The sequence below is a fragment of the Oryctolagus cuniculus genome, chromosome 8 (assembly GCF_051225735.1).
Source record: "Oryctolagus cuniculus isolate XC-2025 breed Fujian yellow rabbit chromosome 8, ASM5122573v1, whole genome shotgun sequence".
NCBI lineage: Eukaryota > Metazoa > Chordata > Mammalia > Lagomorpha > Leporidae > Oryctolagus > Oryctolagus cuniculus.
Window position 1 is genome coordinate 49,192,944 of NC_142874.1, and position 23,025 is coordinate 49,215,968.

The window sequence follows — 23,025 nt, forward strand, 5'->3', positions numbered from 1 at the left end:
TGGTTTGGAAAAAAGAAAACACTGAGGACAGAAGCTTCTTTGAAAAAATAAAAGATTGTTAATAAGGAGCTTAATCACAAATCGACATTTTTGGGGGAGAAAAGAATAAGTTCTCTATTTTAGAAATGCAGCATTGGAATATATATGTGTTCTACTGGTTTCAAAAGTAACTAAAAAATTTCTTCAACTAGGCTATATTTTAGATCATGCCAAATCAATATGGAGTAAACATTTTATTAACAGAAATAGAAGATTATGTGAATAAATGTGTTTCACATATTCTAAGAAATTTCCCCAACTGTTTTTTAAGAAATAAAATTCTCAATAATTGTTAAGCTGAAAACTAAGAAATTCTGGGAAGTTCAGTGAAGTACTTTTACTGGCTGAATGATTCAAATAGTAAAAAAAAAGCCACCATCCACAGTGCCAGCATCCCATATGGGTGCCATTTTGAATCCCAGCTGCTCCACTTCCAATCCAGCTCCCTGCTAATGTGCCTGGGAAAGCAGCGGAAGATGTCTTTGCACCCACATGGGAGACCTGGAAGAAGCTCCTGGCTCCTGATCAGCCCAGCACCAGCTGTTGCAGCCACTTGGGGAGTGAATCAGTAAGATCTCTAACTCTGCCTTACAAATAAAAAAGTAAATCAAAAAAAAAAAAGAAAAAAAGATGAGGATGTTAGAGTTCTGAATGCTTGCCCCCCAGGTCAAGCATTCCATAATACAGTCTGAAAACCAAGACTCCATAGGCCCTTCCAGTACTCAGTGTGAATAAGCTCAAGAATCATACAAATAGAATTTCTAGTGGTATCAAGTTTACTGTTAGGAGCTTATTAGAAAATTTCAAATGCAACAATCTTCTAATTGTCAGAACTTAAAAATATAGTTAGCTTTGAACATTATATAAAATAAATTTACCTATTTGCAACAGTGTTCTTAGATGGGACACCATCAAAAACGATGACTCGATCTGCTAGATAGGTGGCCATGATGAAGTCATGTTCCACAACAAAGGCCGTCTTCTTCGCATGGAGTATGAAACTAAAACAAGGATTTTGAAATTTTTTATATCTTTCTAAGACACTCAAATGTCCTATTAAGCACACTTGTGTGCTAGCACACAAAACCAAAATTAATACTCTTGTGATTAAAGTATTTACCGTTTGACAACTCGAGCTGCCATCAATCTTTGCTCAGAATCCAAATATGCAGATGGCTCATCAATTAAATAGACATCAGCAGGTTTGCCCAAGCAAAGAGCTAAAGCTACTCGCTGTAGTTCTCCTCCAGATAATGTCTGCACCTAATTGAAGAAGTTTAGCAAACCATATAAAGAAAAAAAGTTTATATAAAGTTTAAATTGATAATAAAATTTTTTAAAAATTATGCTAGAGTACCTCTTGATCAATGATGTTTTCAATCTGCAGAGGCTTCATTACATCAGTCACAAACTGCGGATGAGTGTAAGCATCTCTTATCTTTTCATGTAATAACTGGCGAACACTTCCCTGTTTTTAATAGAAGAAATATTTATAAAATTTCAGGACAGACCTCTTCAATTTATGAATCCTGATAAAGTTAAGCTCTAGGGCAAGGCTGTATCATATACCAACAACAGGTATCAATTTTATTTTTAACTCTCAAAACCCCATCATGTTCAACAAATAAATCAATAATAATCTTCAAATTTGAAAGTAGTAGGCAAATGACTATTTCAGGGGGAAAAAGTCATATGAAAATATGGGAATAATTCTGAAAGTCAAAATATGCATCAAGTAATCTTAGTCAATAACCAATAGAGAATACAAAATGCACAATAATGCACTAGGTATGATTCTAAAACACCTTTTGCTTGTTTCAGGATAGGGCTGAGTTTGGGAACTTACAAGCTAAGTTTCTGGAAAGTTATGAATGATACAAGCTCATTCTCAGTGAAGCTATTTTAGAGAGATACACAGTAAAAGTAGTGTTGAGGTCCTGCATGCAGACACTCCATTCAAGTTCACTACAACTCCTGGAGAAACCCAAAGGTTAACTTTAGCATGCTTCTAAGTTTTATACATACAGTAACATCTATTTTCTTTTTGTGACTCTTACACTGTATGGATATATCACCTTTTGTTTATTCACCAGCTGATGGACATTTGTGTTGCTTCTGCTTTTTGGCTGTAATCACTGGTGTGTAAGTTTTTACATAAAGATAAGGTATACGCTTAGGAGTAAAGCTGCTGGTTTATATTGTAACTTACTAACTTGAGGGTCTGCCAGATTGTTTTGCTAAGTGGCTCCATCACTTTAAAGTTTTCCAATGTTTTTACATTCTCATAGACAGTTCTACTGTCTTCTGGGTTTTAGCCATTCTAGTGGTTATAAAGTGGTATCTCACTGCATTTCTCAAATGACTAATGATTCTGAGATCTTTTCATGAGTATTTTATCTATCTGTATATCTTCTTGGGAAAAATATCCTTTTTTGGGGAATGGACATTTGGTTATTTTCTAATTTGACTTTTTTTTTTAACATAAAAAGCAAATCTTTATTAAGATGAAATGTTTAGAATGGATCACATAAGAAACCCAACAGTAAGATAAATCCATACAAAAAGATTTGGAAAGTCTGAGAAATAGACATCAGGGAATAAAAAGAAAGCTGGAGTGAATACATTAACATCACATAATGTCAGATTCAAGAGAAAGATCAAGACATCCTTTCTTTTTTTAACTTTCACAAAAGTGAGAAAATATGGTATTAATTCTGTTTCTGGCTTGTTTCTCTTAAACAAAACTATATCTACCTATTTTCTTCCAAATGTCAAGAGTTCACTTTTTTAATGGCTAAGTAATATTCCATTGTGTATTCATACCTTTCTTTATCCACTGATGGCTAGGCAGATTCCTTATCTTTGCTGTTATTAATAGTGCCTTAACAAATATGGGACTGCCAGTATCTTTCATATGCTAACTTCATTTCCTTTGGATGTATTTCCAGAGGTGGGAAAGTTGAGTCATTCAGTAGATTTATTTTTAGTTTTTCACTAATCTCCATTATGTTTTCCATACTGGCTGTACTAACTTGCATTCTCACCAATCTTATCTCTACAACTTTGCCTGCATGTGTTCTTTTTGTCTATACAAAGCCATTCTAACTAGAGGGAGATGATACTACATTGGATTTTTAACTGAATGTCTCTACTGGCCTACCAATCCTGAGCATTTTCTCATGTGTTTGTTGGTCATTTTTATTTCTTTTGAAAAATGTCTATTTGGTTTCTATGCATATTTCTTAACTGGATTGTTGGTTTTGCTGTTGAATTTCTTGAGTTCCTCATATATTCTGGATATCAATGCTTTAATCAGATGTATATTTTGCAAATATTTCCTCTTATTCTGTGCATTGTCTCTTCAGTCTGTAGAATTCCTTTGCTGTACAGAAGCTTTTCAGGTTGATAAAATCTCACTTGTGTATTTTAAATTTTATTGCCTGTGATTTTGGGATCTTAGCCAGAAAATTATTGCCTATGTAAACATCTTGAAGTGTTTCTCCTATGTTTTGGTTGTGAATTCTTAATATATTCTGGATCCACATCGCTTATTAGATATGTGCGAATGCTTTTTCTCTTAATAGGGAATAGCTTTTCACATCCTTGATGGTGTTCTTTGCAGCACAAAATACATTAGGTTTCTAAAGGGTTCTTTTGGGAAATGATGACAGATTTCTAAAGCATTTTTCTAGTAGGAGAAATGAATTATTCACTGTCAAAACCTTTCAATAAACTTGTTTACAATCTAGTCTGGAGAAGAATTTTTTATATAGAATTTTTATATATATATTTCATATATATTTATATATAAATAATATATAATATACATTTTTATACAGAATTTTTTATATAGTGAAAGATTAAGCTAAATGCAAAAAATTATAATTTTATTTAGTAATAAGCAAAAGAGTAAAAACTTACAGTTGATTTGGGACTGATCTTTTGTGGCTTATAACTGACATTTAGAACTGGCACTTCTCCTGCAAAGTAACACAAATACATAAGGCATTCAAAGCTCTCCAGATCTTTAACAGTTAAAACTGTGCGGAACACAGCAAAAAGACTCAGTACCTCCTTCATCAGGTTTAAGCCTTCCAGCAAGCATTCTGATGAATGTCGTTTTGCCTGTACCTGACAACACAATACAAAACAAATCGACCTGAAAAATGTTTCACATTTAGAGTAAATCATTTTGTCCTGCTTGGCTTTAGCTGAGAAAAAAGATATATACTGGCACTATTAAATTCCTTAGGTTATCTTGGAGAGGAGGAGACATTCCATACATTGCTTGGATGCCTGCCAGGGTTAAGTTCCAGCTCTGGTCCCAATTCCAGTTTCCTACTAAGGTTCACCATGGTACGCTGTCCCTGCCTCCCATGTTGGGGACTCAAGACAGTTCCTAGTTCCTGGTTCTACCTGTGCAGTCTTAGCTGTCAGGGGCATCTGGAGAACAGTCAGCAAATGGCAGAGCTGTTTCTTTCTGCCTTTCAAATAAATGAATCATTCTAAGCTAATTAAAGGAATAAAGACTATTCCTAGCTTATAATGGTCATTTTAAAAATGGACAGGTCTATAAAGTATAAGTCTTGAGACTGTTTAACAAAATTATTTAGTGACATCATCAATGCACATAATTCACTAGGCTGTTTTATGATACCAGTATCTTACATTTCACTTACATGAAATAGTTATTACTACAACCCAATTAAAAATTTCTATATTTAACTGAAGACTGATTTATTACAATAACATTTATATACAAAATTTTTCTCCCATCGTTCTAAATTGTAGGAATATAATTCAAATCAGTTTAAGTCATGAAAGTAGTAAGTACAGATTATTTAGTTTTCAAATTCATTGTCTTTAACATGAAAAATGCTGGTAATATGGGGCCAGCATTGTGGTACAACAGGTTAAACCACTACCTGGGACACTGACATCCCATATGGGTGCCAGTTTAAGTCCTGGCTGCTCCACTTGTGCTCGAACTGCCCTGCTAATGTGCCTGAAAAGGCAGTGGAGACGGTCAAAGTGCCTGCACTCCTGCCACCCAGGTGAGAGACTGGATGAAGCTCCTGGCTCTGTTCTAGCCCAGTCCCAGCCACGGAGGCTATCTGGGAAGTGAACATGGAATGGAAGGCCTTTTCTAACGCTGCCTTCTTGGGAAAAAAAAAAAAATGCTGGTAATACATCTACTATTTAAAAGGTAAATTATCCTAAATTTAAAATAAATTTCAAATAGAAGTGTAGAAAATTAAGAAACTTTTTAAACTAGACTATGCATAGGAATTAATTGTTTTCTCCCTAGTCAGTCTGCAAGCTTAATAACTGAAAAGCCAGCTGAGAAAAACATCTCCATTGAAGGCTATGAAACAAGAAGTATTAACTTGAATTAATGAGATTGAAATATACAATGTTGCAAAATTATGACGCTACAATGAAAAATTTGTGAATTGAAAACCTAGCTGACAACTTTAAACCTGAATTAAGGCTTTTTTTGGGACTTTTTCATTTACTGAACTAACAAAACAGACTTTTTTACATATTATAAAATAAGGAAAACTTACCATTTTCCCCAAGCATCACCATAATTTCAGAATCCGTAAACTCTCCAGCTACAATTGCTAGCTCAAACTCTCCCATCTTTTTCTTCATCCCTGGGTATTTATACATACACATCTTTTTAACTTCTTCTTCATTTGCTGTCTCAGCCACTTTAAAAACAAGCGATGCATCTCTGAATCTCAAGTTTTCTGTTGGAACATAGCCATCCAAGAAAATGTTTATGCCTGTTGGAAGGAAAATTGTTCACAGATTAGTAAAGATCAATTAAAAACCAAACTTTCCCAAAATTCTAGGCACTCCTGGGAGCAATCTATGTATAGATTTTAAATTTCTGGCAGGTGCTATGGCACAATGGATTAAAACCCCAGCCTGCAGCACTGGCTTCCAATAAGGGTGCCGGTACAAGTCCTGGCTGCTCCACTTTTGATCCAGCTCTACGCTACAGCCCGGGGAAGCAGTAGAAGATGGCCCAAGTCTATGGGAGACCCAGAAAAAGCTCCTGGCTCTGGTTCAGCTAAACTTTGGCTGCAGCGGTCATTTGAGGAGTGAACCAGCGGATAGAGAAGACCTCTCTCTCTCTGGCTTTACCTCTCTAACTCTATTTTTCAAATAAATAAAATAAATCTATAAAAAAGAAAATTTCCTATGGAATTTTCCTAACATACAGGTTTGCATAAAATGAAGTCACAGCATGTTTTTTTCATGAATCTACTGTAAATTTTAACTAATTCATCCACATATATATGTCTCCATGAGTGTATGGACGTATATGTGCACACACACACAACTAAACACATCTTTTTTTTTTCTTATAAAATGCCATCCATGCCATCCACATTTACTTTTTTTTTTTTAAAGATTTTATTTATTAATTTGAGGGGAAGAGTTACAAAGAGTGAGAGGGAGAGACAGAAAGGTTTTCCTTCCATTGGTTCACTCCTCAAATGGCCACAATGGCTGGAGCTGTGCCAATCCAAAGCCAGGAGCCAGATGCTTCTTCCAGGTCTTCACGTGGGTGCAGGGGCCCAAGCACTTGAGCCATCTTCTACTGCTTTCCCAGGCCAGAGCAGAGAGCTGTGGAGCAGCTGGGACTAGAATTGGCAGCCATATGGGATACTGGCACTTCAGGTAGAGGATTAACCTACTGAGCCATGATGCCAGCCTCAACACATCCTTTCATTATCAACTGATTTTTACTGCTCTAAGATTTGTTTCTCAGAGGCTGTGGCACTGTGGCATAGCAGGTAAACCCACTGCCTACAGCAGGAAAGCAGTGAAAGACGGTGCAAGTGCTTGGGCCCTTACACCCATGTGGGAGACCAGCATGAAGCTTCTGGCTCCTGGCTTCAGCCTGGTCCTGCCCTGGCCATTGTGGCCATTTGAGGAGTGAACCAGCTGACGAAAGATCTCTCTCTCCGCCTTTCAAATAAATATATTAAAAAAAATTTGTTTTCTCCTCAGGTTTTTGGCTTCACTACACAATGGTAACCAGCATTACCCAAAGAGATTTCAATAACTAAAAGTAAACAAACATTATACCTGAGAATCTCTCTCTACAGTGAATTATTATTATTTTAATCTTAAGCTTATTTTTTATCTGAAAGGCAGATTAGAGAGAAAGAGGGACAGACAGAAGATCTCCTATTCACTGCATATGCCACAACAGCTGGGGCTGGGCCAGGCTGAAGCCAGGAGCCAGCAGCTTCACCCAAGTTCCTCATATGGGCAGAGCCCAAGCACTTGGGCTGTCTTCTACTGCTTTCCCAAGTATGTTAGCAGGGAGCTGGACTGGAAGTGGAACAGTCAAGACTCAAACTGGTGCTCATATGGGATGCCAGCACTGCGGGCAGCAGCTTAAATCCACTGCATCACAACACTGGCCCCTACAGGGAACTATTTGGTAAGCAGTAAAATATGCCCTTTTCAGTTGTTTCCTATATATAAGTGAAATAAGAGAAAGCAAGTATCAGAAGTTTTGGGAGTTCTTGACAGAGTATCTAACCATGTCATTTAATATGTATACTTAGCCTAGAAGAAAGGTATTGACAGAATAAATGAAGAGATACATTTATTTGGCCCAAGTCAGGACTTTAAAACATTTTTAAACTACTTAAAGTTTTAACATAAAAACATATACTCAAAAGAACCTTATCTGGGGCTGGTGCTGTGGCATAGTGGGTTAAGCCCTCATCAGCAATGGGCAGCTATATGGGCTCTATGGGCAGCTGTCTGAGCCCTGGCTGCTCTACTTCCAATCCAGCTCCCTGCTAATGCTCCTGGGAAAGCAGGGGAAGATGTCCCAAGTCCTTGGGCCCCTGCACCCATGTGGCCTCAGCCTGGCACAGCTCCAGCCATTGCAGCTATTTGGGGAATGAACCAGCAGATGGAAGACCTCTTTTTCCCCTCTTTCTCTCTAGCTCTGCTGTTCAAATAAATGAAATAAACCTAAAACAAACAAACAAAAAAACTTCAGCAGTCACTTGGTCTAAGTACCAAATTCATCATTTAAGGAAATGATAGCTCAAAGAAAAGAGGGTTTAAGAAGCATAACAAGTCAGCCTTTTAATTCCTAATATAATATTTATCTAGTCAATTTAAAAATGAGGGGCCGGTACAGTGCTGGTATCCCATTTGGGCACCAGTTCAAGTCCCAGATGCTCCACTTCTGATCCAGCTCTCTGCTATGGCCTGGGAAAGTGGCAGATGATGGCCCAAGTCCTTGGGCCCCTGTGGGAGACCTGGAAGAAGCTTCAAGTTCCTGGCTTCAGATCAGCCCAGCTCTGGCCGTTGTGGACATTTGGAGAGTGAACCAGCGGACGGAAGACCTCTCTCTCTGCCTCTGCAGCTCTACTTCTCAAATAAATAAATATATTTTTTAAAGAGTCCAAACCATAATCTTCCTTACAGTTCATAGAGCTTTTATATACAGTACATTAATTTTAGCATATTAAAGGAAAGCAGAAAGATATTTTATTACTGTATTTGTTTTTAACAGTAAGGCAGATTGAAAATCTCCCTAGGCATCAGATAGTGAATGGCACACCCTTCAGACATGATTTTGTAACTGGCATTGTAAGGAGTGACTGCTGTGTATCTGAAGCATTATTAACCCAATTCTGGAACTATTATATGACGTCGAGGAAACCACTCAATAAATATTTGTTACCTGAAGAGAATAAAACACTGACAATTATTTTTGCTATCATTCCTTAAAAAATGAGCAAGAAAATTAGATGTTCAAATTTAGTTAGCATCTAATTCTCTGAAATATATTAGTAGTTATTTTTACAATAGATTTTAGGTACTTAAAGACTATTTTCAAAGAACAGAGAGAGAGGAAAAAAAAGATGATTAAGTAGCATTTTCAGTGTTCTAGATTGTCAGCTTAAGAGCACAAATATAAAGTAAAATAAAAACAAGCAGTGGAAGAAAAAAGAAAAAGAAACTGAAAGAAAAAAAGTATGCGAAGTGTAGGGTGCACTAATACTAGTTTCTGGAGCACTTAGTAATAGGTAGCTTTTACTTTTGCTCAAGTTGCAAAAGACATGGGACAGAGGCCAGAGTCCCTCCTTCCTGAAAGTAGAAGTAATAAATGAAAACTTTAATATAATTACTAAACTAACTCATTTGACTGTTAGGTAGCCTTAGTTCCACAAGCATTCAGATTATAAACAAATCTGAAACATGAAAACAAGATAACCGAATTAATTTTAAGTTTCATAACTAATATCAGCCTAGCAGAGATAAATTTCATGACAAATGGTACAGCAGAAGTCACAAGACTTTAAATATAGCAGAAAAAAAAACAGTGAAATGCACTTCTACCCACCCATAACAACAAATTCTCTAACAAAGAAGTAGCATTTTATATAAAAACTCATGTTGTAATGAATCTTATGAGTATATGCAAATACTCCTTGTCTTCTAATAGGGCTATATCATGAATTGAATCCATCCTAAGTTGAAGCACACCTAACTTAGCAAACATGATAGCTTTAGTAATATTCAGCCCTTAAGGGTATTGGTTGTTTCCTCTCATGATCTTCATGCTGACTGACAGCTGTGGCTGCCACCACAAAATGTTCAGAATTTTGAAAAGAGAATTGTACTGTGTATTTCTAGCTAGGGAAAAGACCAAAATTCAAATTGTACTACATATTGCTTTTGTTCCATTATAAAGCTGAAAATGATTAAAAAAAAAATCAGGGACCATTTGTGCAATCTGCTCAGTGATTAAATTCCAAGAGACCAGCATTTTGGATGAATATTAGATAAATAAATATAAAAGTACTTAGTATTAATAATAATATAGATCTCATCAGCATTAGAACATCAGAGAAAATTATATGAAAAAATTTTTAAGTTACCTTCTCTAACACTAAAAGGCATAGTTACAACACCATAAGCGCTTGGCACACCATACAAACAGCAGATGAAGTCAGAGAGATAGTCTAATACACTTAGATCATGCTCCACCACAATGATGTACCTGAAAATCAAAACAGTTTTTTAACGTTCAAATTTAACACAACAAATACAATCAGCTAAAAGTCTTATGTAACATCTTGCTAAAGTTACAAATTTCAGGAAAATATTTAGAAAAAAAGATGTGTATTAAACGTATTAAATCAAAGTCATAAAACATTCTCCATGTTCACATTATCAGTGCTTTCTTTTTTTTCCTAAACAGTTTTGTTTTTTTTTTTTTTTTGTTTTTTTTTTTTTTTGACAGGCAGAGTGGACAGTGAGAGAGAGAGACAGAGAGAAAGGTCTTCCTTTGCCGTTGGTTCACCCTCCAATGGCCGCCGCTGCAGCCGGCGCACCGCGCTGATCCTGGCAGGAGCCAGGAGCCAGGTGCTTTTCCTGGTCTCCCATGGGGTGCAGGGCCCAAGCACCTGGGCCATCCTCCACTGCACTCCCTGGCCATAGCAGAGAGCTGGCCTGGAAGAGGGGCAACCGGGACAGAATCCGGCGCCCCAACCGGGACTAGAACCCGGTGTGCCGGCGCCGCAAGGTGGAGGATTAGCCTATTGAGCCACGGCGCCGGCTCCCTAAACAGTTATTTATTTGAAAGATGGAGTTAGAGAGACAGGGAGAGAGAGGGAGAGAGAGGGAGAGAGGGGGAGCAACCTTCTGTCTGCTGATTCACTCCACAAAGGGCCCCAACAGCCAGGCAGAAGTCGGGAGCTAGGAGCTTCTTCCCGGTCTCCCTCATGGATGCAGGGGCCTAAGTGAGGCCACCCTCTGCTGCTTTCCTGGGCACGTTAGCAGGGAGCTAGACAGGAAGTGGAGCAGCATCCCATACTGGTGCTGGTTCACGTCCTAGCTGCTACATTTCTGATCCAGCGCCCTGTTAATGCACCTGGGAAAGCAGTGGAAATTGTCCCAAGTTTTTGGATCCATGTACCATCGTGCGAGACATGATGAAGAGTGTGGCTCCTGGCTTTGGCCTGACCCAGTCCTGCTGTTGTGGATGGAAGATCTCTCTTTACCTCTGCCTCTCCGTCTCCATAACTCTTAAATAAGTAAAAATCTTAAAAAAAATTTAAAAACATAGTTTTCCTAAACTAAGAAGAAAAAAAGAGTTCACATTTAAGTTCATTCATATATATGAAAGAAATGTGTTGCTAATAAGAATCATTTTCTAAAATAAACTTTACAAAGTAGAAACCACTGTAACAGCTTTAATCCAGATAAAGACTAAACTGTTGGAATAGTACACAACTGTACTTATGTAGTAAGCGCTGAAGTTGTGGTATCCCATATTAGCAGCTTCAGGAAATGCAGAGAATCCTTAACCTGGGAACTTTCAATGCAAATGGAAAAAGCAAGGGATACGAAACAATAACAAAAGGCTACTTGGCAAAACATTCTACAGATAATTAAATCCAGTGAAGGCCAGAAAGGAAATAGGTTCATGCATAATGGAACACTTCATGAATTAGACAGGATATGCCATGAACCTTAAATAGGTAGATCTAAGTGAAATGAGAAATAAGTACTGTTAGCTTATATGTAGAAGCTATTAGGTAATTAACAGTCAAAGCCTTTCATGCTGTACTTTGTTCAGATTCCAACTTGGTTCTCAATCTTTAAAAAAAAGTCTTCTAGACATCTCAAACACCAACTTAACGTGTTCGTTTCTTGCACAAATAAAAATTGGCTATATTTTTATTAATAGGATCATCGTTCTATACAAATTCATGTTATTTTTATTCAAACAAAATGTTTACATTGTTAAGTATGTGTACATTTTCTCAACATTATCTTATATGTCAATTCATGCTTTACCTTCTCCACCTAAATCTGGTTCTGGCTTATTGTAATTCTTTCAATATTGCTATAGACTTTGGACAAAGCTCCTTTTCTTTAGGCCCTTTGGTATGACTCTCAATTCCAAAAAATGAAGGGTAATTAGACTTTCTTTAAAGACTTTCCAAAATTTCAACTACTATCTTTCTGTTACTTCAGTTTATAAAGAGAACTCTTAATATACAGATTTCTTCTGAATCAACTTCTTCATTTTTGTCAAATGCCTGTAACTTAGTAATTTTAATTTCTAATTTTTTTGGGCTTTCAGACATTTACCTATTGCTTGTTTGTAACATTAATTCTTAGGGTTCTGAACCCTTTTATTTTAAATACTATTTTACAGTCTATCTGAAGTTCCTAAAGGTTTGGTCATATTGTCTTGTCTGTCTGCTAACTTCTTTCCTCCATAATTTGTAACCCTAGATTTGAGCTCAGGATCATAAAGCCTTACCTGCTAAAATCCTGTGCAAAGAGAGTTGAAAGCAGAGTGGTTTTATGGCTTTAGTTATGCATCTTTGGACTAAAAACTCCAGGACCCGTTTTTATGCTACTTCCTTACCTTAAAGGGTTCATATACTCCACTGGCTATATCAGTTTCACATCCATAAGCCATGTAAGTTACTGGTCCGTGAATAGAGATCTAAATGGGAGTCATCCCTTCATTCCCAAGTTGCTCAGTGAATGACAAGTATGTTTCCTTGACCTTTCCATACAACATCAGGCAGTTTGTTTCCGATTTGTCCTTTTGCTGATAAACAGTCCTTTGACAATCCAATAAAGGACTTGATACTTATGCCTAAGTGGGTATTAAAATCCAAGGCCTATTTAAAGTGAGCAGCAACATCTAGACAGCCCTGACCAACTCTTTTCTTTACAGCTCTTGCTTTGATTTTTGATTCCTGAAGATCTATCTGTGGTACAGCTAGTTAAGTTGTGGCCTGCAATGCTGGCATCCATGTGAGTGCTGGCTCAAGTCCTGGCTGGCTCCATTTCTGATCCAGCTCCTTAATGTGCAGGGAAAGCAGTGGAAGATGGCTCAAGTAATTGGGCCCCTGCAGCCCATGTGGGAGACCTGGTTGGAGTTCCAGTCTCCTTGTTTCAACCTGCCCAGCCCCGGCCATTTGCAGCCATTTGGGGAGTGAGTGGATAGAAGTTCTCTCTAACTCTCCTTTCAAAAAAATAAACAAACCTCAAAAAATAAAAATTCTGCAAACTACAGAAGCACCATATATAAATAAAGGGTGTTGTGATTACTGACTAGAGGTTATTAAGAATTCTGTTTTGCTCTGCAAAATTCTAAACCAGAATTACTCTGGGGAAGTCCATACATGTTCAGTATTTATTGTGTACATGACTGAGAGGAGAGAGAGAGGATGTGGTAAAAATTAAAAAGACTTACTTTCTAGAAAGACATACATTATATGGAAAGTTTGCATAAGATTTCAGAGTATTTCTAGGTTCCTTAGAAAAGGGGTGTTAATAAATAAATGAAAATCTCTGTTCTACCCAAAGGCAGATAAAATCAGGTGATAAGATGGAAAACATGAACATGCATATGGCATCAATAGTCGCAGTGTTTAATCCTTAGAAATTTGTAAAAGTACTCAAACCAAGGAATATTCTAGATTTGTACTTACCTATCTGGGTTTATTAAAGATCGTATAGTAATAGCAGCCTTTAATCGCTGCTTGACATCTAAGTAACTAGAAGGTTCATCAAACATGAAACTGAAAAAAAAAAAAGCAAATATAATAATTTTGAGACAAATATTATTACTGATTTAATAACAAAAATCGCCTCACGTATAGTCTACCACTCAGTAAAAATGTATGTATTGTTTGGAAGCAGAAGGAAAGAAACAATTATGCAGGACTGTGTTTTTACCAAACACAGGGAAAGCTTTCCAGAGAATAGCTTAAGACATCAGTACCTTCTCATGAAAAATACTGATATAATCTGAAACAGTTCAGAGCTTTTTCTCTTAATTAAAGTCAGCTGCATAAAAGCAAAAGCCTTTTGCACAGAATTATAGAACAATTTGGGGATAAGGGTGGCGAGCACTGGATGCCAAAGAAGAAATACGGAAAAAGACGGTAGCAATAAATAGCTGCGACAAGAGAGGTACTAGAAGGTAGGAAGGAAATTCGCTGTTTCTTTCTCCATTTCTCCTTTATGTGGCATGCTACCTTAATCTGGGGTGAGCTAAAATATCTCATGTTTTACTTGACATATTTCCAAAGCTTGCCGAACCTGTTTGAAGTTTGTCTTAAATAATGTCTTTGACATGGAAAAAGATAGCTTAAGTCATGAACAACTGATTTTATATTAAAAGCCTTTGGAACTTCATATAAATTACTTATCTAAATAAATGATAGCTTTTTCATCTGCAGGAATGACAGAGAAAATAGGTAGTGCATGCACAATTACTTCAAAGACTCAAAATTACAGAGTTTGATATTATTTCTATTAATTTTTTCAAAACTAATGCTTTTATGAGCAGCATCAATAAAAACTTGGAGTAAGAATTAAGATATATAAAAATTATAAAGTAACATACATATCAGCTTTCTGTATGCAAACAACCGCACAAGCAAATCTTTGCAATTCTCCTCCTGAAAGATCTTCAACATTTCGTTCTTTTAGGTGGGTTAAATCTATAAAGAACATAGAGGCGTTGTGTTCAATGTTATTAAATTTTATCTTAACTCTTCCAGGCAAAAAAATACACAGACTAAGTATACCTTCTCTAAAATGGTTGGGACTAGGAATATTTCAAATGTCAGTTTTTGTACTTTGGAATATTTACACAGACTTTACTGGCTTAGCATCTTTCATCCAAAAATCAGGCTAGTGCTGTGGCACAGTAGGTTAGGCCTCTGCCTGTGGTGCTGGCATCCCACATGGGCAGCGGATCAGATCCTGGCTGCTCCTCTTCCAATCCAGCTCTCTGCTTATGGTCTGGGAAAGCAGTCGATGACCACCCAAGACCCAGTGTCCCTGCACCCAAAGGGTAGACCCAGAAGAAGCTCCTGGCTTTGCACTGGCCCATCTCTGGCTGTTGTGGCCCTTTGGGGAGTGAACCAGAAGGGGAAGACCTTTCTGTCTCTCCCTCTCTCTGTAGCTCTGCCTCTCAAATAAATAACAGTAAAATCTTAAAAAAAAAAAAAAAAGAAAAAAGAAAAATCCAAAAATTGGAAACCTTTTTCTGTCATGTTGGTCTTCACAAAAAAGGGCTTTGGAGCATTTCAGATTAGGGTTGCTCAACCAGTATCACATATCACCACTCTGGGCTTGAATGACATTTCATTTGAAAATTGTATCATGTAAAAATTAATATAATTTTAATAATTTTATAATTTGTTTAATATAAAGAGTGATATTTCCCATTTATTTCAGTAATCCAAATAAAAACGTATACCCTATCATTTAAATTCAAGGCCTATTAAAATACATAATACACACAAAATAAACACTTACCAAGCTGTTGACATACAATTGCCTGTGTCTTTGTTTCATCCTTTCTGTCCAAAATAGACCCAACTGTTCCCTGTCATAATGTACCAGAAAGTTACTACTACTTTCCTTTAATATTAAAAAGAATCACAAAATCAAACAAGCTACTTTGATAAAATCTTTTAAACTTCCACCAATCTATAGCACATATTCCTTCTAAAAAGCAAAAAACTAACCTTTGCAGCCTTGGGAATCTGGTCTACATACTGAGGTTTGATAATGGCTTTCAGGTCATCTTCCAGAATCTTGGTAAAGTAATTCTGTAACTCAGAGCCGCGGAAATAAGTCAAAATTTCTTGCCAGTCAGGAGGATCCTAAAAATATACATATAATTATCTGATTTCAATTATTAATACAATTACAAACAGGTGAATCTATGTTATACTATATAGAACATATATCCAAGCTAAATACTTCTAACTTAAGATTGGTATGACATTATCAAGGTATAGCAACCCATAATAGTTTAGAGACAGAATTTTCACTTAGGTAGTACTAATAGATTTTAATTAAAAATGAATAAGCTTCATGTATATAGTTTTAGAGCACTAATTCTAAAAATAATCTTGAAAATAAGAACATTTAAAAAACATTACATATACACCCCTCCCAACCTTATAAAATTGGCCCAAGACACTAATTTTTTATAAGGTTATATAATACATACATCATACTTTCCAAGGTTTGGCTTCTGCTTCCCTGCTAAAATTTTTAAAGCAGTTGACTTTCCAATACCATTAGTTCCAACTAATCCCAAAACTTCACCTGGACGAGGGATAGGTAACCTGTTATAAGCATACAACAATAATAAAAACAACTCAGAAGAAAATGCTATTATCAGAATCATGTATTTTAATGCACTTGCAGTTCACACACATCCACCAACAAGCTAAGAAACATATGCAGATATTATTGCCTATTAGAAAAGAAAACCAGCCAGATTAACTTAAATTGTTAATTGTTAGATATGCATCCATGACCAATATTACTCCAAATTTTACTTATTTAATTTCCATTCAAAATCCATTCTAAAGTAACACTCCTCCTTTATGTATAAGGCTCAGTTTTAATGTACAACAAAATGCTTTGGTACAAAATTCCATAGCAGGTGCAGCCTCACACTGTCTTTTTTTTTTTCTGGCCTGCCATTTACTTACAAGGAGAGAAATGCCAGATCAACCAGAAATATTCCACTTCATTCTCCCTGCTGCAGCAGGCCCCTTAGTGCTGGCAGGTTAAGAAATACTTTTTTATTAGTAAAATCTAGACTCCCAGATTAAAAATAGTAACATTTGGCAGCTTAAAATCTAAGAAAGCTAAGAATTTATGTATGATTTAATAATATGTGTTCAAGGTCAGAGTGATATTCTCTGTAGATCATTTAAGGACTAAGAAAATCAGATCTGGTGCTGTGGTATAGTGGGTAAACCAGCGTCCTGGGATGCCAGCATCCCATAAAGGCGCAGGTTTTTGTCTCATCTGTTCTACTTCTGATGCAAGTCCCTGCCAATGTCCTGAGAGCAGGGTAAGATAGCCTAAGTGTTTGGGTCTAGGCCACCCACGTGGGAGACCTAGATGAAGCTTTTGGTTCCTGGCTTTGGCCTGTTCAGTCCTGGCTATTGCGCCCATCTCGGGAATGAACAAAAGGATTGGAAGATCTCTCCCTATCTCCCCTACTCTCTTTGTAAATCTTTCAAACAGATGACTAAATCATATTAAAAAAAAAAAAAAGAAGAAAAAAGTAAAGTCAAGTTCCCTTAAGTTACTTTGGGGAAAAGTTACTTTGGGGATAAGGTGGTATATGAACAATAGTAAATAACAGGCGTATATCACAATCACCAGAGATTTACTCAGCTTATTGAAGATCACACCCTGTGTCCATAGATTATGGAATTCAACTGGGCTGAAACATGGGCATTAGTTTTAAGTCACCAGGATAATTTCAACTGACAAATACAACATGATTCTTGATCATGTTAGGCTAATGTAATTCCCTTTGGTGCATTAATAGTATCATTTTGTTTCCACTTTTACATTTCTCTGAAAATTCTAAATATATTTTACTCTTAACTTGACTGAAGTAAAGAGGAATGTTGACTTGAATATGTACCTGTGAAGTTTGAAGGCATTGGCACAATACCGATGTGTTGTTTCTTTTTCCAAGTTGCTTGGTAAATTGACAATTGATAAGGCGCCAAAGGGGCATTTCTGTTATTTAAAGTAAAGAATTAATTTGGTATTAATTTGTAGAAAAACACACATAACTGAATGGATAGATTGAGAATATTTTTATAAGCAATCTTCAAACATGGGAGTTTCATAAAGATGTAAAATGTTATTTTTTTTTTATTTACTTAAAAGTAAAGACAGTTCCTTGAAAGCTAGAATTATTGACTAATGTGATATTCCCCTAGTGACTGGCACTGTAGACATTTAATGAATGTTTAATCCTTAATGAAAAACATTAGAGGTTTGTCACTTTTTTTTTAATCTAACAGAGAAGGCTAAGACAAGACAAAAAAATGATCACTTAATGTATAATTCCATTTTCTATCAACAACAAATACTTTCCCTTTATCTTCCTTTGATTATTTCTGTCTTTGCATTCTTCCTTTTCCATCTTACAAACTGTTCAAGGTCATGGATTGTGTATTTTTTGGGCTATTCGCAGTCTAGCAATATCTAGCATATTCATATTGACCAAGGATTCATGTTTTCCTGATGGGTCTTTTATACATCTCATATGAAATAGATGCTTCGATTCTAACTGAGTAAATTCACACTAACAAAGAGGCAATCACAGGAAAATGTATCCAAATAACATCTGACTAACAGGTAAATGTACAAGGAACAAGAATGGCAAGAAGAGCAAGGGCATTCAAGAGTTGGAAATTTTCTCAGAAGTACAGACAACTCCAGAGATACATCGAAAGAGTATAACCTAAGATTATAGATCTATTTAGTGGACATGTTCAAGGAACTCAGGGACCAATTCAAAAGTCTGTATAGAGATTGCAGTGAATTTTCATTTTAAAGTAATAAGAATATACAGAATTAAAAGCAACAAATAAAACCCCTTGTTTTCTAATAAAGTGATTATCACTTCTACCAAAACCATTACTTATTCACAAATTATACTTTTCTACCAGTGGAGTTACCTCCACTTATAGAGTATCTATCTTCTTTACATCCAAGTACATAAAAGTTTACTGGCTGCAAATGATTTAAGCTTCTCTAAATCTGTAAGAAAAAAATATCCACTGTTCACATGGGGCATCATCAGAAGGTTCATGGAAAATGCATATTACTAAAAACCTATGTTATGAATTTAAAAAATTTTTGCACCAAAATAAATTTATCTTTTAATCTTATTTTCCCATTAACTATCTGAAGCCCCCTTGTATATGAGGTAATTAGTTTTCAGGGAGCATACACTATCCTTGCACAACTGCACCTTGTCCCCAAATTTACCTTGTTAGTATATTCTTAACTGCTAAAAAATTTGGAATCTCAATTTTCTACAGCAGCAGATATAAACAGATGGCATGTTGTTCAAAATCAGATTTCCAGCATGTAGGACACAGGCAAACATTTAACAAGCGATTAGTAAATATCCGTTAGGGGGCTGGTGCTGTGGCGTAGTAGGCCAATAGTCCGTCTGTGGTGCTAGCATTCCATATGGGCGCCGGTTTGTGTCCCTGCTGCTCCTCTTCCGATCTAGCTCCCTGCAATGGCCTCAGCACCCGCATGGGAGACCTGGAAAAATCTCCTGGCTCCTGGCTTTGGATCTGTCCAGCTCTGGCCATTGCGGCCATTCAGGGAGCGAACCAGTGAATGGACATTTCTCTCTGTCTTTCCCTCACTGTGTAATTCTACCTCTCAAATAAATAAATCTTTAAAAAAAATCTGTTGGAAGGAATGTTTCCTGTTTTTATTTTCAAAACAACAGAAACTCCAGATATTTGTGAAATCCTTCTGGATATTTAACCAATTATTTGGAAACCGAAGTAAAATATAGCTCCTGTGCTTCCGATTTAGCTTTCTGCTCATGCGCACCCTGGGAGGCAGCATATCGTTATATGGTCAAGTACTTGTGCCCCTACAACCCACATGGGAGAATCCAGCCTCCTGGCTTAGCCTATCCAGCTCTGGCTGTTGTGGGCACCTGGGGAGTAAGCCAGCAGATGGAAGATCTCTGTCTCTCTGCCTTTCAAACAAAATGAAAACAGTTATAATATGGTCAGAATTTTCAGGTTATAAATTTGATCTAATAAGTGAAATAATATCATTTACCTTAATACAAATACCACAACCAATACAAAGAGTTTCAGAAATCCATGCTATTTTGCTCTGGGGTGTAACCTCTATGCATAATTTTCCTGGTAAAGGAAAAGATACAATTAAGTCATTTTCCCTGATACTTTAATTTTTTATCATTGTTATTTAGGTAATGCTGGTTCCAAATTTCTACACAGAAGCAGATTTTCAAAAATAGTGGCCACAGAAAGAAACACATTCACTACAATGTCTTAAATCAGTGCTTTCTAGGGGGCATAATCCTCAATTTTAAGTTTATTACTACTTTCATGAATATCCTTATCAATAATTAGGGAGACGACTCTCATGCATAATTTATTTTGTTTAATTTACTACTTAAATATAGCAAATCTTAAAATGTGTTCATTTTTAAGCTGATCTGAATGTTTAATTCATACAACAAAACATGCCTTTGAAATGGTAAGGTACATGACAGAATGGACTCAATGTTAGGTATGTTGGTGAAATTCAAAACAATTATGTAGTCATCTTTTATACAAGTAAAAACTAAACTTTTTTAAGGGATATTAAAAATGGAATTTCAAATGGTATGGGAGACAGCAACACATAAAATCTAAAGTTTCTTTTAAGGTTCATTAAGTCTGTATCTTATAAGTACATGTAAAGTAACAATTACTTAACATAGCCCATAAGGACTACTAATTACCCTGCATTGCTGGAAATGTATTTAATCTTCTAAACACAGCATAATAAGTTATTCTATTAAGTTCTTTATTCTTTCTTAAGATGTGAACATTTACAATTTTTGATAGCTCTTCCCTCATGACTTATGGTAATTATTGGACTTTGCAGAACAGCAAGACTCTCCACAGCCTGAACTCTAGTTTGATCTCACAATCTATGAACTATTAAATATTGATACAGTCAGCCCTACATATCTAGGGGTTCCATATGCATGGTTTCAACCAACCAAGGATGGAAATATCTGGGGAAAAAACTGTCTATACTGAACAAATACAGATTTCTTGTCATTATTTCCTAAATACAGTAATGACCACTATTTTCATGGCACTTATATTGTATTAGATATTATTTGTAATCTACAGATGAGTTAAGTATATAAGAGGACATGCAGAGGAAATATACACATACTCTGCCAATTTATATAGGGATTTTTATCACTATACAATTTATATCACTGGATTTTGCTATCTGTGGAGGTAGAGATAGAGGTAGAGGTATGGGTCCTGGAACTAATACCTCCCAGATACCAAAGGATAAAGTGTACACTGTATATAATTTGGTTTTGTTTGATAAAATTAGTTCATTTAGTCACAAAGCAATAAAAGAAATTTAGAACAAACTCTGGATTTCTACATTTTATTATTCAAGAAACTAATGTGGAAAATAGAGTATATGATTAACCCCAAATAAAACTATTAAATTGCTTTCTTTCTTTCAAAACCTATTATCCTTAACTGATCAACAGAAATGGCTTACCCATTCGAACCACAGGGCAACTCTTTTTGCACTCCTGTCGACATTTCTTAGGTTTACACTTGTCATGGTTGACAATAGCAATTCTCGTTAATTTGTCCGCCATAGTTGTAAGCAATTAAGAATATCCAGCTTCTATTAAAATAAAAAAAGCAAAATTATGGCAAATTCTATGTAATTAGTTTAGAGAAATAATTCACAGATATAAAAGTTATGAGGACATTAATGATCATTACAAGTGGATGACATAATGATCTAGAAAACAAGATTTCAGAAGAGTAAAAACAGTACAATAATTAGCTAAGGTTGAGAAAACAAAATTCCGCAAATACACCTTAATATAAGGACAACAATCAATACTAATAGAAAACAAACAATACTAACAGAAAACAAACAATACTAATAGAAAAGAGAATATTTAGGAGTATACTTAATAAGAATATATACTTAGGAATATACTTAACAAGATGTGGACATATGAAGAAACTTTCAAAATACCACTGAATACTATAAAATATTTCACCAAATAAAATGACATACTATCTCAATTTTTGTAATAATCAACATCAGAGATTTCAATCTCTGCTGAATTTATATATTTAATCTAGTCTCATGGGGGAAAAATAAATCAGACAAATCAAATTGGAAACTCTTAGGGAAATCAAATGAATTAATTGCATCCAGGAAGACTGAAAAAGAGCAAGGGAAGGAGAAGCTTGCACCTGAAAGATTAAAATAAACAGAAAAAGATATAAGGCCTCAATAATTAACAGGTATCAATGTATGAATACAGACCAACAAAATAGCCCAGACATGAAAACTAACACACATGATAAAGATGTTTATTTCTCTAATCTCCAAAGCAAGCATTACTTCATGTATTATTTGACTATAATGACACGACTGATGGAGATGGCTAAAGTTAATGTTGTAATCATGTTGAACAACTAGAAAAAGTAAAAGCTGCATTTTCTGGAAACTTGTGACATGGCTAGAATTTATTTTAATAGCAATGAAATTAAAAGGAGACCAAGTAACAATATGTATATGCTGTGTGCACTTTTAAAGCTTTTATATGCGTCTTGCTACATAACAGTATAATCATCTATACAGCATTAAGATCAAAGTGAACTTCAAAGCCTTTACCCACATTGGGCTTACTGAACAGACATTATTTTCTTTAGAATGAAGACTGGATAACCCCTTAGAGTGTTATAGCACTCCAGTTTATTCTGACATGAAATGAAAAAACCCAAAATCAAAGACTATACATTTACAAACACATCTTAGTGGCTTTGTTGGCTTCTCTGGACCTTGAACAATGACTTTTTTCTTTTTTTTTTTTTTTTGACAGAATGCTTTCTTAGAAGACCCCGTAAGTTTTTCTTACACCCATCAATATCTTTAGGTTTGGAATAGAATAAGAGAGCTTGCTCCTTAACGGTGTCCCAGACCATTTATTGTCAATTCTGTCACTTAGATCATCCACTGCTTTAGTAATTTACTGACCATCAGATCATTCCTCTTCATTCTATGAAGACTTCAGGCCTGGGCTAATTTTTACCCTTTCTTTTAAACACCTCATACAGTTCTTGGTGATTTCTGTGTGCACATAGTTGATCCTTTTATTAATAGCCTGCCCTCTCAATTTGTTAACTCCTTTCCTCCTATACCTCTCTGTTCTACACTTCTATACACTCATTTCTAGACTCTCGCATTACCCATAATTGCAATCCTTCCATATAACCTCAATTTCAAATAACCCAATCTCCAACTAACATGCCTATCTTTTCAGCTCATCCTCACAATACATAGCAATCT

At 35.8% G+C, this 23,025-nt stretch overlaps 1 protein-coding gene across 2 annotated transcripts in view; it reads right to left on the minus strand.

The window, feature by feature from the left end:
* The window catches only part of ABCE1 (ATP binding cassette subfamily E member 1), a 30,207-nt gene that overhangs the window by 1,900 nt on the left and 5,282 nt on the right, over positions 1–23,025 (minus strand). Inside the window, exons 2-16 of one of the 2 annotated variants that reach the window (XM_008267394.5) lie at positions 21,208–21,339; positions 19,723–19,808; positions 17,540–17,637; positions 16,097–16,214; positions 15,606–15,743; positions 15,394–15,463; positions 14,474–14,570; positions 13,554–13,643; positions 9,972–10,093; positions 5,607–5,828; positions 4,111–4,170; positions 3,961–4,019; positions 1,397–1,507; positions 1,160–1,302; positions 918–1,040 (exon numbers count right to left, since the gene is read on the minus strand). In XM_008267394.5, the coding sequence (XP_008265616.1) occupies positions 918–1,040; positions 1,160–1,302; positions 1,397–1,507; positions 3,961–4,019; positions 4,111–4,170; positions 5,607–5,828; positions 9,972–10,093; positions 13,554–13,643; positions 14,474–14,570; positions 15,394–15,463; positions 15,606–15,743; positions 16,097–16,214; positions 17,540–17,637; positions 19,723–19,808; positions 21,208–21,310 (1,640 nt within the window). In that variant the 5' untranslated portion in view covers positions 21,311–21,339. The remainder of the gene's footprint in view (positions 1–917; positions 1,041–1,159; positions 1,303–1,396; positions 1,508–3,960; positions 4,020–4,110; positions 4,171–5,606; positions 5,829–9,971; positions 10,094–13,553; positions 13,644–14,473; positions 14,571–15,393; positions 15,464–15,605; positions 15,744–16,096; positions 16,215–17,539; positions 17,638–19,722; positions 19,809–21,207; positions 21,340–23,025) is intronic. The other variant, XM_089302436.1, reaches the window with a different exon arrangement.